The sequence below is a fragment of the Phaseolus vulgaris genome, chromosome 9 (assembly GCF_000499845.2).
Source record: "Phaseolus vulgaris cultivar G19833 chromosome 9, P. vulgaris v2.0, whole genome shotgun sequence".
Lineage (NCBI taxonomy): Eukaryota > Viridiplantae > Streptophyta > Magnoliopsida > Fabales > Fabaceae > Phaseolus > Phaseolus vulgaris.
Genome location: NC_023751.2, coordinates 18,751,398 through 18,766,624, shown reverse-complemented (window position 1 = coordinate 18,766,624; position 15,227 = coordinate 18,751,398). Strand labels below are relative to the sequence as shown.

The window sequence follows — 15,227 nt, the reverse complement described above, 5'->3', positions numbered from 1 at the left end:
GAGACTTATCAACATCACCTATTTGCCTATTCGTGTCAACAATTTGGGTATGAGACACACACCCCCATTATTCTCTCTGCATAAGATTCAGTCTTACACCGGCATCTACTTTTTTACATAATCTTAATTTCCTGTTTGATTAACACTGAAAACGTTAAACACAAATCTTTAACGTTGTAATCCTTGGGGGCTGTCTCCTAAACAAGGATCTTAGTAATCACCGTGTAGTTGCCAAAAGGTTGAACCAGTCCTCGAGTTGATCAATTTTAGAATGTCACCTCACAATAGCCTTTTCTGGCGGTATCAAGCATCCCAATGTTTTAAGTTTAACTTCACTAGTGCAACTACTCCTCACAGTGAAGCTCCTTAAAATCCAAAAGTGGCGTGTAAAAATAAAAGTAACTGATCAACAAGAAACAAGTTGAGGAAAATCATCTTTCATTGATATACATGGCTTATATACAAGTTACAGTGTGTGGGGGTGAAACAAACTCTCTCTCTCTCTCTCTCTTCAACCTCCAATAAGCTTTTGCTCACCGGGGTGACATCTTCCAAGGACTAAAAATTAGTAAAAATTTACAATTACAATTCCAAACAAAAGCTAACATCTAACTAATTCTTAGACATCAGTAACGCAAAATTTTCCATCCATCCTGTTCTGAACAGCTTTCACAGCAGCAACTCTAGCAGCAGTGGCAGCCTTGCTTGCAGCAATTACTGTTTTGTTAACCTGGTCATCCACACGTTTAAGGTTTATAGCACTCTCTGCTGTTTTCCTAGCAGCCTGCAATTTATAACACATTATGAGGAAAAAAGAAAGCAACCTTTGCAAAGGGATTACAACAATAAGGCAACCATTACAGTTAATAGTAATTATATGTACATAACAAGTACCTGAACTGCTCGAAGAACAACATCGGATAACGGTGGTAAAGGTTGCTTGAGGTTGCCAGCATCCCATTCACCACATCTTCTGTCACCGTTTCGAAAAGTGTATGAGCCAATACCTTGCCTACGACCCTCGTGCCACGCTCCCTCATAACAGTGGCCGTTGGCAAAGTGGTAGACTCCAAATCCATGTATCTTGTCTCCAAAATACTCTCCAGCATACCTATCACCATTTCTGCAGCACGACAATTCCCCCAAAAATAAGACTTTTGAAAAACAACATCCAAAACCTCATGTATTATTGTCTACTCTAACCTTCCAAGAAACAATGAATGCTAATTACAGAAGGATTCAACTTTGCAATGCCACCCATTAGTAGACAAAATCATGCATCATCATCGAACAAGCCGCATGAATCATCAACAGAAATACCAATCACAATCGGTTATCTAACAACCAATACATCTAAATTAGATACAATACGAAGGACTAATTTCATCAAAAAGAATATAAGTGGAACTTAGTTCAAGTTCTAGAGAGGTATGCAAGAAGACAGAAGAAAGCTCATAAAGTGGCAGTGGAACCAATAAATCAACAACTCAAAAGGGGGGAGAACAGACCGAGTCCTCCCAAGCAATCCTTAATTACAAATCAAAAGAAAACAGAACTATCCAGAAAATCCGGATCTTCAATGAAAGGCAATGACCAGAGCAAAGCAAAGACTAAATCACACCATGATCAAATAAAAGAAACCAACGATACAATTAGCACAATTGAGTACAAGACATTAAAAAGGAAGAAACTGACCTAAAATGATAACAGCCAAGACCGTGCTTGACCCCATACTTAAACTGACCAATGTAACAGCTAGCATCCGAGCAAGTCTGAAGCCCCACGCCATGGCTCTGACCGTTACACCACTCCCCGGAATAAGAGTCCCCCGTGTAGAATCTATAAACCCCATAACCGTGTCTCAACCCCTGTCTATACTGACCCCTATAGCGACTCCCCCTCGCCCAGCTCTCAATTCCGTACCCATCGTACCTTCCATCCACCCAATCCCCTTCGTACCTCCCATTCACGAAGTAATGGTACACTCCACTCCCGTTGCTCCTCCCCTTGTGAAACTCGCCCTCGTAAAAATCCCCATTGCTGTAAAACTCCACCCCTTCCCTCACTATCTTCGCCGCCTTCCTCCCCGCCCCGGCCGGCTCTCCGATGAACCACTGCACAGGCCTCGCCGCCACCGCCTTCGAAAATCCCAACCGCTTCACATTCTCCTCCCATGAATGCTTCGCCGCGGAAAAGGATCTATGAATCAGACCCTTGTTCTTGGACACAAAGTAGAGCGCCACGGCAACGAAAATCAGCGCCAGTAAAACGTTCTCCGAGGAAGACACCTCGAGGTAGAAGAAGTAGAGCAAGAGCGAACACGAGCCGAGGAAAAAGACTGCCAGAGCGGAACATACTGATGACCTGTGGGCTTGGGCTCGAGGGCGCTGTCGGGCTTGGGGTTTCTTGGGCTTGTTGTTCTTGTCGTCGTCAACATCGAGGAGTAGCTTTTCATGTTCCTGCAATTCGTGTTCCTCTTTGGTGACGATGGAAGAGAGGCTGTGGATGGAGGATCGGATTGCCGGGGAAGAACAACTAAGGAGCGAGGAGTGGGTTCTGGTAAGCTTGCTCCCACTCTTCTGATTTTCCATGTTGGTGGTCTTCATTCAGATCGACGTTTCCAGTGCCGGGATATTGTCCTCGCCGGCGACATCTACGGGAAGCATTGGATTAGAGTGTGGCGAAAAACGACACGTTACGTTACGGCACTGCGCAGAAGGTTCTTGAAAGAGAGAAGGAAAAGTAGCGAGTTGTTGTTCGGAGGGTAGAAATGAAGGGAGCGTGGAGTGGGTGCCGGGTTTGGTGTATTTATGGGGCATTCACAGAGAGGACTTAGATTCCACTTTAGCCGTTGGATGTTCAGATTGTGAGACTCTCTTTCTGGCCGTTGGATGGTTTGGGTCCGATCTTGACGGGTAGATATGGTCGTCCGATTGGGATTGATTCGGGGTCGTGCCTTTTTCGCTTTACTGTACCTGGCCGGCACGTGCCGCCACACTTTATTTAATTTTATTTTCCATCTGACTCGTTCGCTTCAGGTTAATTCTGGCCCTCCCTTAATCACCCTTCATTTCGGGTTTTTCACTTTATATCTGAGGATTATATCCCATGCTTCGCGCTCTCCTTGCTCTACCATCTATGCCCTACAAAATAAGTCAATTTTCTGTTTTACCTTCTTCTTTTTAAATTAAAAGGAAAACAATTCAACTTTCTCTTTCAAGGACTCTCTCCACTTTCCTTTTAACATTTTTTTTTTATTAATTAAATCTTAATCAAATTATCATTTTTTACCATTAATAACTATTAAAGAGTACATATAATTAACATTCTTTCTGTCATATATGCTCATCCACTGACAGGTCAGGTAAACACATATAAACACAGATACTAATTACTTATTATCTCTCATGTGGGGATTAACATTACTTTAAATTTTACTCACAATTTTTTTTATATAGGTCACATTTTATGCATATCCAATAATATTTATTAAAAAGATTATGATCCCCAAACGAAATTCCAAAAGTTACTTTCTAAACTATAAATTCAAATAATATATAATTTTAAAGGATAAAGCTGAACAAAATTGAATTTTGAAAGTAAAAGTAAAATTATTATTTTTTAAATGAATCCAAATAAGAGTTGTAAAAAAAATTACCATGATTTATAATATTAAAAAATAAAAGTTGTAAAAATTAACATTTAGTACTAGAAACTTAGCCACTATTCAAGCAGGATGTAATGTATTTATAACAATATATATTTTATATTTTTATTTTACTTTTAATTATATTTTAAAATTATAACAATATTTAATGAGTTTTTTCATTTATATATATAACAGTATTTAAATTCAATTTTTTCAACTACCAAAACTCACTGTATTTCTTTTGTCCAAAGTTTATGCACACACCAACTAAAAAATATGTATTTGTTTGTAGTTTTAGAATCTTACATATATTAAGATGTATTCATGGGATTAGTATAAACAATAAAAGTAACATGTATTTTTACATGGCTTTGGATGGGGTACTCATAAAAGCACTAATATCTTTCCTTTTTCTCATAACTGGCAAGGGATGGAAGAAGTGAAAAGAGCAAATGCCAAAGATGCTTCACTATTGTTTGGTGTTTACCCTTCTTTGGATTTTAAGCCTTTTTGTTTCTTCTTCTGGAGTTTTCCTTGGTGCACAAAATTATTATTACACTTGGCAAACAAAATAAGTATGTAAGCTCAACATTTTCCAATACTAATTAAGGACGTATATAGATATAAAGCAGAAGACACGTACAAGGTAGATACCAACTTAAATGCATTCAGGCTATGTCACGTGTATATACAATTGAAATGTAACACTTTGGTTTCATTCAGTGTAATTGTAATTCTACTTTTGATTCATGCTCTATTTTGAAATTTGAAATGTTATCTTTTCTGATGATCAAGGTTGAAGATTATGGTTGAGCATTCACAACATACTTGGGTGCATTGAACAAGACTAATTTATTTGTAACCCCTTTAGTTGGGTAGTTGTTTTACTCACTTCTCTACACTGTAAGTTCATTGTAGGTTTCCACATCAGTGATGGAGTTAGTCTTGAGAATTCTGGTCAAGTCAAATACGAGTGAATTAAAGTTTACATTTGAAAGGAATGGGAAAAAAAGCTTATGAGTAAAAAATACCTATCACAGGTGAAATGTTTTAAAGATTTTGGTCAACAAAAATGTTATATGAGATTGATTATTTCATTGAATGTAGTTATCCATGATCATAACAAGTTGCCTCCAAGTGGATGGCTGGAATGATGGACAGACACAGATGATTGATGAATCCATGTGGAAGTCCCTTGTGAATGAAGTATGTGTGCATGTTGGGCCCTTATTGACAGATCAAATACTTCAAAAGCTTCTTAATAGTTGCATTTATAGGAACAATTAAGAATTTTAGTTAGAAGAAAAGTTCCACCTCTAGTGATGTCAAATTTCAATTTCTTTCAGACATTTTATTTTAATAAATTAAAATTTTAAATTTATATATATTTTTAAAGAAAATATATGTAGTGTGTGTAATTTCTCTTCAAATAGAATGTTCATTTACTTTTTGGTAGATATTTCCTTTTTTTCTTTTTATTTTTGGTGTATTTCCTTCTTCTTTTATCACTTTTTGATTTTTTTTAACTGGTTGTTATTTTTTAATGTGAGTTTTGTGTATTAGTGGGAGTATTTCTATGATGGTGGTTTTCTTTATTGTGTATAATTGAGATAATAAAATATAGAATAAAGGGCTGGTTATCAGAGTCAAGATGTTGTAACTTTAACAAATACTTAAATATGAAATAAATAAATAAAATTTACACCAAACAAAAATTCCCTATTATATATATAATACAAACATTATGAATCCAATTATGTTTTGATAGATTATATCATGTTAATCAAGTAGAAAACCTCGTGATTATAACAGTAAACCTTATGGAGTATGAAGTTCGCTTGTATAGTTATATATAATTGAAGATATGGTTTATTTTTATCTCCTTCAATTTGGAACAAAGATATTGAATAAATTAATTTGAAGAATGTTTAAATTTGATTGTGTAAAAAAAGCATTTTTCATTAAAGATATTCTTAGATTATTAAAAAATATAATAACATTTATAGTAAAATTTAATAAATGATAGATACGAAATAAATAACCACTCAACACATCCGTGAGAAGAACTAATAATTGGTGAAGTAACATGAAAATTCAATTATTTATGATGGAATGGAATGGAAAGGAAAAAAAAAAGGAAACTTCAATACAATTTTTGTAATGTAATGAATGACACGAGGAAAGGATAAAGAAAAACGAAAAATATGTGGCTGTAAAAGGGTGCAATAATACTGCGATACGAGCTTGTAAGTTGTAACTATCAAATATGCTTGTCCTGTCTTCCGTTACAAAGTACAAATAATTCACACTTCATTCAAACTTACATGTAGCGTTGCTCACTCTACCAGTAATGTTTTAATATTTCCCTTTATATCTGGTTTTGGATCAGTTTCAAACTATGTTTCTTAGACATTACACCTTATTTTTAATTTTTTCAAATTGATGCAAAATAGTCTATTTAATCTATAGCCTGAATATGCTGGGATGAATAAGATGAGGAGCACACACAATTATTACTCCCCATAAGGCTCAAATTAGAGAACCAAGTATCATCCAAAGACAACCCACGCTTGGATGGAGCCAAGTGTTTATGAGTGATGATTGATGAGTCAAATCCAAAGGGTTGGGATCTTGTCATTGTCTCTCTACATACATTAGTTGCAGGCTATAGAAGGAGTGCAACTGATGGATTATGATTACTGGTTGGTAGATATTGTTGGGCCTAATGTGTTTATGTAATATTGCCTTCTTTATTGATGTAAACAAAACTCTTGTTCACTTCCATTTGCTTCTTATTTCATCATTCTCCCTAAACGATTCTCCACTTCCTAATAAACACAATTCTTCAGAAAATATAGTTTTGCTTGAATTTTCACTGGCTGAGATTCCCGGAGTTTTATTAGGCATACTAGACATTAGGTCCTATTCAAAGTTAATCTGGTTTAGTTTGAAATTTAGAGGTTTAACGCGTGCCTGTAAACACAGAATCATAGGACGAGAATTAGGAAATAAAAACAAAAAGTTGCACATCAATTGCTGTCGTATGATAGGGGTGCATAAGACGTCTACCCTCCTAGAGATTATAACACTCCAAATATTCAAGGAAATAATTAAGGAGCCATGTGTGCTTGGTTATTGATTCATTGCAGCAAACTAAAGGAATAAAAGGCTTAAGAATCAGGCGATAAGATTCGGTAAAAAAAGTGATAAAGGTTCATGAAAATACATCCCATAAATATAAAAGTTAAACAACTCCGAATGTCATCGCTTGCTAGGTGGTAGGTAGGCATGATTTCTAGTTATATTGAATGTACCCTTCACAAGAAAAAAAAAACTGGCGGATAAGTAGGTAGTAACTAAAGACTGCAGGGCATATCCAGTTCCATAAACCAGAAGTTATTACAATCCTACATATATCACAACTTGATAATGCGTTGGTATCATTTTCTAAGCTTCTCTTTCATCCTCTCAACAGCAGACCTAATAGTTTCCTCATCCTTGGCAAACGTAAATCTGACAAGATTCTTTCCATCTTCTGGATTCAAGTAAAATACACTAGTAGGAATGGCCACTACTCCCACCTCCTTAACTAGGTATTCACAAAATGCAACATCATTTTCCAGTCCAAAAGGGGTGTGATCTACAACCACAAAGTAGGTTCCACTGGACGGGAATACCTTGAAGCCAACAGCCTTCAATCCCTCAACCAAAATAGCTCTCTTTGCCATATAATCCCTCTTCACCTCTGCATAGTAAGAGTCTGGTGCTCTCAGAGCTACCGCAGCAGCACACTGAAAAGGATGGGAGGTTGCAAAAGTGAGGTATGCATGTGCCTGACGCACTCCCCATGATAAGTGTGGGGGTGCTATTGCCCAACCAATTTTCCATCCGGTCAAGGAGAATGTCTTCCCCATGGAATTCATTGTCACTGTCCTTTCGAACATCCCAGGCAAAGAAGCCATCGAAATGTGCTCCATATCAAAAGCCAACTTATCATAAACCTCATCCGTGAAAACCAGAACATCATTCTCAATGCAAAGAGATGCAATGCAATCAAGCTCCTCGCGAGTGAACATCTTTCCAGTAGGGTTGTGAGGTGTATTTAAAAGAATGGCACGGGTATTCTTTGAGATGGTGGACTTCAGCTCTTCAATAGGGACAGCAAAATCTGGAGGACGCAAAGTAATGCTTTTGACTTTTGCACCGGCCATAGACAAAGTAGCCTCATAAGAATCATAAAAAGGAGCAAACAGAATAACCTCATCACCGGGATTTATTATTCCTAGTACAGTTGCAGCAATTGCTTCAGTGCATCCAGATGTAACAGTAACTTCCTTTTCGGGGTCTACCACTAATCCAGTATCTTTCTTAAATCTCTCAGCAATGGCAATGTTAAGGTCTGGAACTCCATAACCCCGGGCATACTGATTTTTCCCATCCCTGATTGCTTGAATAGCTGCTTCCTTCACAAAGTCTGGACCATCAAAGTTGGGAAAGCCTTGACCAAGGTTTATGGCTCCATGTTTGATGGCAAGCAAGCTCATTTGAGTGAAGATTGTTGTCTGAAATTTCTCTAAGCGCTTTGCAATCTGACAAAATCAACAGGAATTAAAGTAAACATGCTGCTCAACTATGAGCTATGAAATTGTCATACGTATCATGTTTTCTTTTTGGCATTATTTTGGTCAGTAGATGCCAGGTACAAAATACAACCAAACTCTCTCTTCCCCAAACCCTCTCCTCTTTTTTACCAGGTAAGATATAATCTTAGTTCCTTGCACTACAAGGTTTAAGTTTTATTCACAGAATATGATCAGACAATGTTTTTCATAAACTCTGATAGAAAATTAAGGCATGTTAAACAAATTTTAACACAAAACTTGTTTTTATTTTTCCTTCTTATTTTCTTCTTCTTCAAGTGTATATGAAAAAAGTTATCCAAACATACTCATAAAGATGCTAGCATCATCAAATAAGTTGAAACTGAATTGTAGCAAAGACAACCTTCACCAAATAACTAAGTAATTCAAAAGGGATATGAATATAAAATAGACATATTCTACGGTACTCTCCGAAATTTAAAGATTTTGAGAATGTAATTGAGAAAATTCCCCCTCCCTCAATCTCTTCCTTGGTTCCCCCAAACCCATTCATCTATTGCCCCAAAAAGACAACTATACCAAAACCCTTAAATTTGTTTGGTAACATAGCAACTCTATAGATCAAAGGAAACGTAAGAACAGGGGTGATTTATAATGCGTGAAGGTCCCATTCCATATGTGTAGAACACAGCAGCATGCATGATGTAAATTCTAAGAAACAGGTAGTCAGCAGAATTAAAAGCTGAGATAAAAAGATAATACGATTCACATTCAGACATCTAATTTAACACAGAACATTAAAATATTCTTGCATAATAAAGAGATCTGAAAGGGGGAAAATAACGAACTTGCAGAGGCTGATGCGTTTTGTGGGTGACGGTGTCGTTCTGAGTGGGAACAGTGGACATGGTGGCGGCAATGGAAGATGGGAACTTTGAGGTTAGAGAAAAAGAGGGTGCGAGAAGGTTATTGAAGTGATTTGAAAAGCCTAAGAACTTGGATGAAGGCGTGAATCTCATGAGTATATATGGGGAGTTAGCATAGACCTGCTGCATTGGACTCAAATTTGATTCTTTCTACTAAACTTTATGCCTCGTGCTCACGGCTGCCCGGGCTGCCACTGTTAAAGATAAAGATATTTAAAAAAATAAAAAATAGGGGTGTCATTAATTATATTTTAAGTTTTATTCTATAATTTCAGAAAAATACTTTGTTTTATTGTCTCTTCTAAATTAAATTATTTTTATTAATCATATAATTTTAATTAGCATTATGTATCTCACAATTCATTATATTAAGCTAAAATATATAATAAATTAACGAAATATCAATTTGATATATTGGAAAAAAAAATAAAGAATTAAAGTAAAAAATGTAAACATAAACAACACAAAATATAAATAACTATTTTAAATTTTTGTTAAAATAGAAAATATATAGCTTATTGTAAAATAATATTATTACCGTTAAATATTAATAATTTAAAGAAAAAAATAATCATATAATTATGTGATATTTAATTACTATTTAATGTCATTTATATGAGCTTAATAGAAAGGATTAAATTATATATTTTTAAAAAAACATAGAACAAAATTAATATTTTTAAAAACCATCAAACTAAATTTACTATTAATCTTAATATTGAGATAATTGCACCAAATTTTTATTAGTAATAGAAATTATTTTATATATTAATAAATTTAGTTTATAAAATAATATTTAATTTAGTTATATAATGATTAATTATTTTTTATTTTTAAAATAATTTATATTTAAATATTTTATTATATTTTCTAATAATAAATTTATCATTGCTAATTTTATAAAGTGTTTATTATCATATATCTTATTTTTATTTAACTATTTCGTAGAGTCGCAATAAATTAGACTTGTTAAAGGAATCGGTTTGACTTGATCCAATTTAATTGGTCATTTAAAATATTTTAGTCTCTTTTTACAATAAATTATATTTTTTTAGTAGTATGATCTTATGTCAATTTAACAAGTCGTTTTTTACTCTTTTGAAATAAATATAAAAAGAAAATAATTCTAAATAAAAAAAATATGTTTTCAAAATTTAAGTCTATTAATAAATTAACTTTAATTTAAAATATAATGGTTTAATATAAAAATATAAATAAATTGTAATATATGCATGTATTTAAAAAAAATATTATTTTATAATGTTGATTAATTGATAAACTTACATGTCAATTTAGTCTAATTCTTTTTAAGTTACAAATTAAATAAGTTGGATAAAAAATATTAAGTTAAATTTAAACCACAATTATTTTAGTTCTGAAAGACAATAATCATGTTCATTCCACGAAAAATTATCAAAGTAATGTAATTTCCTTTCCAAATTATCAGTATGGATAATTAAAAAAACAAATAGGTAAATTGTGCTTAAAATTATGACATTAAAATGAAGTTGTGTTACTAATCAAAATTTGGTTTAAACACATGTACGTATGTCATGCTTAACACATGTTCTTTATTTGTTTTTAATTTTTTAAAGATATTGTACTTCTTATTTTATTTTTTGCTAAATAATGGATTCACTACAATATTTACAAATTGATATATTTAGTTTATAAAATATAGTTTTAATAAAAAAAATTAATTTTATTAGTTTTGTTTGAACTTTATTAATGATTTAAGTAATTGAACACATTTGCTATTTAGTAATTGTTACACGTATTTATTAAAGATAAAATTAATATTGATATGCAATTAACCTTGAATGATAAACTCATGTGGTAATTATTAAAGACTAACACATGCTTAATTACTTTAATCATTAATAGAGTTTAAATCAAACTAATGAAATTAAAATTTTGTACTAAGATTGTTCTTCTTCTTTTTTCTTAATGAACTAAAAATGAAATATGTTAATATTTATTGTAATAAACCGACTATTTACTCTTTATTTTTTGTATATTGACACGACTTTAATTGACGAATCAAATTTGTGCACATAAGCACATTTTTAATGAGAAGAAAATTAATCAAATTTTTAATTTTTAATATGATTTTAATGAGTAAAAGTTGAACAAAGTTGTCATGCTTGATATGACTTTAATGAACCAAAATTGTTTTCAGTTGAACGACTTTAATGAAAGTCAAACTCGTCTTCAATTGCACAACTTCAATTTGTGACATACTATTGTGAAGTGTATAAACTTGTCTTTGGATTAGAAGTATTGTTGTTGAATTAGACCATAACTATTAAAAGTATTATGCAAGAAAAAAACACCTTTTTATGACAATGTATAATTCAACTTTTGCTTGAATTTGTTTACACTTGATTCAATCTATTATTAAAAAGATTGTTTGTATGTGACATTCTTTTGATTAGAAAAGTCTAAACTTGAAAAATACCAAATGTTATTTTGGCTATTCCAATAATTGAAGAGAAATGAAGAATGGAGTTAAGTGCCTAACATATTTATCCTTAATTAATTTTATGTTTCCATGTAATAGATAAATATGAAATAAAAAAACACTAAGTGAGAACTGTCCAAGATGGATTGAGGAAGCTTCAAGGAAGTCAAGCTAGAAATCAAGTTGAATCCTCTTAAGAATGGTTATCAAGCTTGTTGAGAAATACCAAGTGGAGATCCACCTACAAAAAGATTATTTGATGTTCAAAAGTATGAGCTAGAGAAGTTTTAAAAATATTAGTATATGAGTAAAGAGAGTTAAGTGAGTACTTCCTATGAGACCAAGTGTATATTTATAGGCCTTTGGATCTAGGTTAAAATTGATTAAAATGAGTTATTTATTAAGTACTTTCCGTTCGATCAATTACAACCAAATTTGTTATGTATCTTCGAGTCTTGGAGGTGGGTAAAATATCTTTGAAAATTGAAAAGTCAGGTAGTACACAAGCCACCCAATCTCGAAATCCATAAATAAGGTGCATGTAGACTAATTAGGTGGATGAATGAACTTTAATGTTCATTGAGTTTAGTTTACGTTACTATTTCCAAGGTTGTGTTTTTACAACCATCTTAAAGGTTGAAGCTTTGCGACCTTATCTAGAGTTGGGGCTTTTCTCAACCAGACTCTACTTAGTATATATCCAATAATTGTCTGATGATGTTATCTCAACAAACTTGATGTCGAAACATTGGTGTCGTTTGTGAATGGATAAGTGGTTCAAAAGACGAACTCTCGTTCTCCTTAGACCTTGACTGAAGGAGTTTATTCTTGTATACTCAATATTCTCACGTTGCTTAGGAGTTGAGGTCAAGGACAATTTAAAAACACTTGCCTCCCTTAACCATTTGAGATGACTTTTAAGGAAAAATTGTGACGGAGTTTCGAGCTCTAAAGTAGACAATACCTCGGATGCAGTGATTGCCCATAATGATATTATCTCAATAAACTTAAGTTTGTAACATTGACGTCGTCTGTGAGAATGAAAAGGTGATTCTAAAAATGAACCATTATTCCCCTTAGACCTCGTCTTGGGGTTTTGTTATGGTACACTGAATAGTCTTACATCACTTAGGAGTTGAAGTCAAAGACAATTTAAATATATATGTGAGACCAAATGTATATTTATATGGATGTTGATACATTGACACTCTTCGCAATAAATACACCCATTTCACAATTCATTAAATTAATATTTTAATTATATTTAGTTTATTTTTAATACAAAATATTATTATATTATTTTTTGAGGTTGTCAAATGAAAGTGTTTCACTGTTGATAGTATCAAAGAATTATTTTCCTATTTATATTTCTTTGAGTCTAAGTTAAAGTATTTAGAGGTGATTAAGATGAGTTGGTTATTAAATACTTCCCATTCAATTAGTTACAATAATTTTTTTTATGTGTATCCAAGTTACTCAGGATACAATATCTCCAAATATTACAGTAGTACAACATGAAAAAAAAGTTGTTATATATGATAACAAATTAATTTTAGATTTAATTTGTGAAGAGTATTTTTTACTATTGTTGACCTATGTTTTATTTACTAAAATAATTGTCCAACTTCTCAAACTCTCAAGTTTTCACTTACAATTTACAATTTCTTATATAAGAGTCTTAGTCCTATGATTATTATACAAAGGTGAATTTGTATTTGTATTGTTTAAGGTTACAGGATTTGTAACCCCCATAGCGAAGGTCGTCTGATCGGCTAAGGATAAAAACTTCAAGGTAAAAAGAAATATGCGACAAATCATGTATTTCCATTTGTATGATTATAAATATTAAATGTGGCCTATTAATAATATAGCTCATGACAAATTGTATAAATAAATACATCACAAAACAAAGATACGCAATTAATATAACATTCATTACGCACCGAGTATCAAACTCTTACTTGAGCATGAAGTACCTTTTGCGGGTACACTTCCAACCATGAGCCGAAACTTAAGATTAGGGAGTGTAGAAAAGAAAAAACAAAGAACGTATGAGAAAATAATTATTCAACTGGTTAGTGTCTCATCCTTCTATATAATAAAAAAAGTATTAAAATGATGGAAGTAAAGATAATTATAGCTAATAGTGTCAGATTTTTTTTTAGTAACTTTGTACATGTTTCACCCAAAATTGAATTTCTTCATTTTTTAAATTGAACTTCCAAATACAACTTATCCATTTATATTTTTTTATTCATCCGTATTATTGATAATCAAACAATAAAATTGAACCACTCTCATAAGTTAATTATCTCATTCCATCTTTTATCTATAAGTCTCAAAGACAAGGAGTATATTTGTACATTGTTTAATATCATAAACACATCTTAATGAGTGAAAAATTAAAAAATAAATTTTATTAAAATATTTTATCTCTTACGTTATCAAAATAATTACTTTAAATTATTATTTTTTTACTTTATTTTCAATATCATATTTTTCATCAATGCTAAATAAATAAATTTGTATGATAGTTATTTTAAAAATTATACTTATTTTTACTGAATCAATATTTTACAGTCATAATAGTTAAAATAATATTTTAAGAAATACTTTTTGAAATTATAATAAAATAATATATACCAGTAAATTTGAAAGTTTTAAAATGCATGTTTCATTACATTAGATTGTTTTACATTATATGTAAAAGAAAATAAAATATTTAAGAAGTTGTAATTTTTTTTAAATGTAAGAAAATATAAAAAGGCATGTTTATAAAAAGAAACATTAAAAAAAATTCTAAAAAAAATAAAATACAAAGCTATAATTTGTTAGAAAAAGAATTTCAGATTTTTCTATCCTATTAATCTTATTATAAAATTATTTAAATAAGAAAAACGTGTTGCCTTAAACGAAAAAATAATTATTTGTTCTTTTCCTAAACAAACTACTTTGGCTATATAAAAAAAATACAAACTTATTTTGAGTAATACACTTTTACGGGCAAGTCCAAGTGGTTAACACAGATATTTTTTAATTTATAAATAATACTTCAATAATTTTATAAAATAGAATGAAGTATTAATTATGTCAAAATAAAAATATCATATACTGACAGTATAAGCACAATACAAAAAAATATTTTCAAAAAGTGATTCTGAAAATATTTTAATATTAATATTTTCTCACTAAGCTTAGATTTTAAGAATAATTATTAGTATTTTGGTAATTTATTTATACAAACCTCTGCACAGCTGTAAAAAAAATTCTGAAAATTGATTTTTAATATTACAGCTAATACTCTAAGTAAAAATAAACCTTCTAAAATTTGTGCAACTACTTTTTAGTTAAAAAAAACTGAATTCTAGTTCGCTTAATATCTGTAAGAGCATTTGGTAATTTTGAAACTACAACATATTTTTTTTTTTAAATCATCTATGGATAGTATTTGGTAATTCAAAGACAATGTTATACGCTATCTAGAATTCTTAAATTAAAATGAAAACCATGTTTACGTCATCACAAACTTTGTTTGCAATAGAGTGTTTGTTTAGCTTATGACCAAATTAAAAAAAAAAAATCATGGTCGT

General features: G+C 31.6%; 2 protein-coding genes across 2 annotated transcripts; both read right to left on the bottom strand.

The window, feature by feature from the left end:
* Positions 1-421: 421 nt before the first annotated feature.
* LOC137820972 (uncharacterized) lies at positions 422-2,785 on the bottom strand. Its single transcript, XM_068625335.1, has 3 exons — positions 1,696-2,785; positions 895-1,123; positions 422-784 (listed from the first exon to the last, which is right to left on the bottom strand). Exons 1-3 carry the CDS (start codon positions 2,604-2,606, stop codon positions 620-622), a joined length of 1,305 nt encoding a protein of 434 aa, XP_068481436.1. The 5' UTR covers positions 2,607-2,785; the 3' UTR covers positions 422-619.
* Positions 2,786-6,819: 4,034 nt separating this feature from the next.
* On the bottom strand, positions 6,820-9,399 carry LOC137820684 (uncharacterized). The gene is made up of 2 exons (XM_068624867.1): positions 9,099-9,399; positions 6,820-8,238 (listed from the first exon to the last, which is right to left on the bottom strand). Exons 1-2 carry the CDS (start codon positions 9,303-9,305, stop codon positions 7,090-7,092), a joined length of 1,356 nt encoding a protein of 451 aa, XP_068480968.1. The 5' UTR covers positions 9,306-9,399; the 3' UTR covers positions 6,820-7,089.
* Between the last annotated feature and the right edge of the window lie 5,828 nt (positions 9,400-15,227).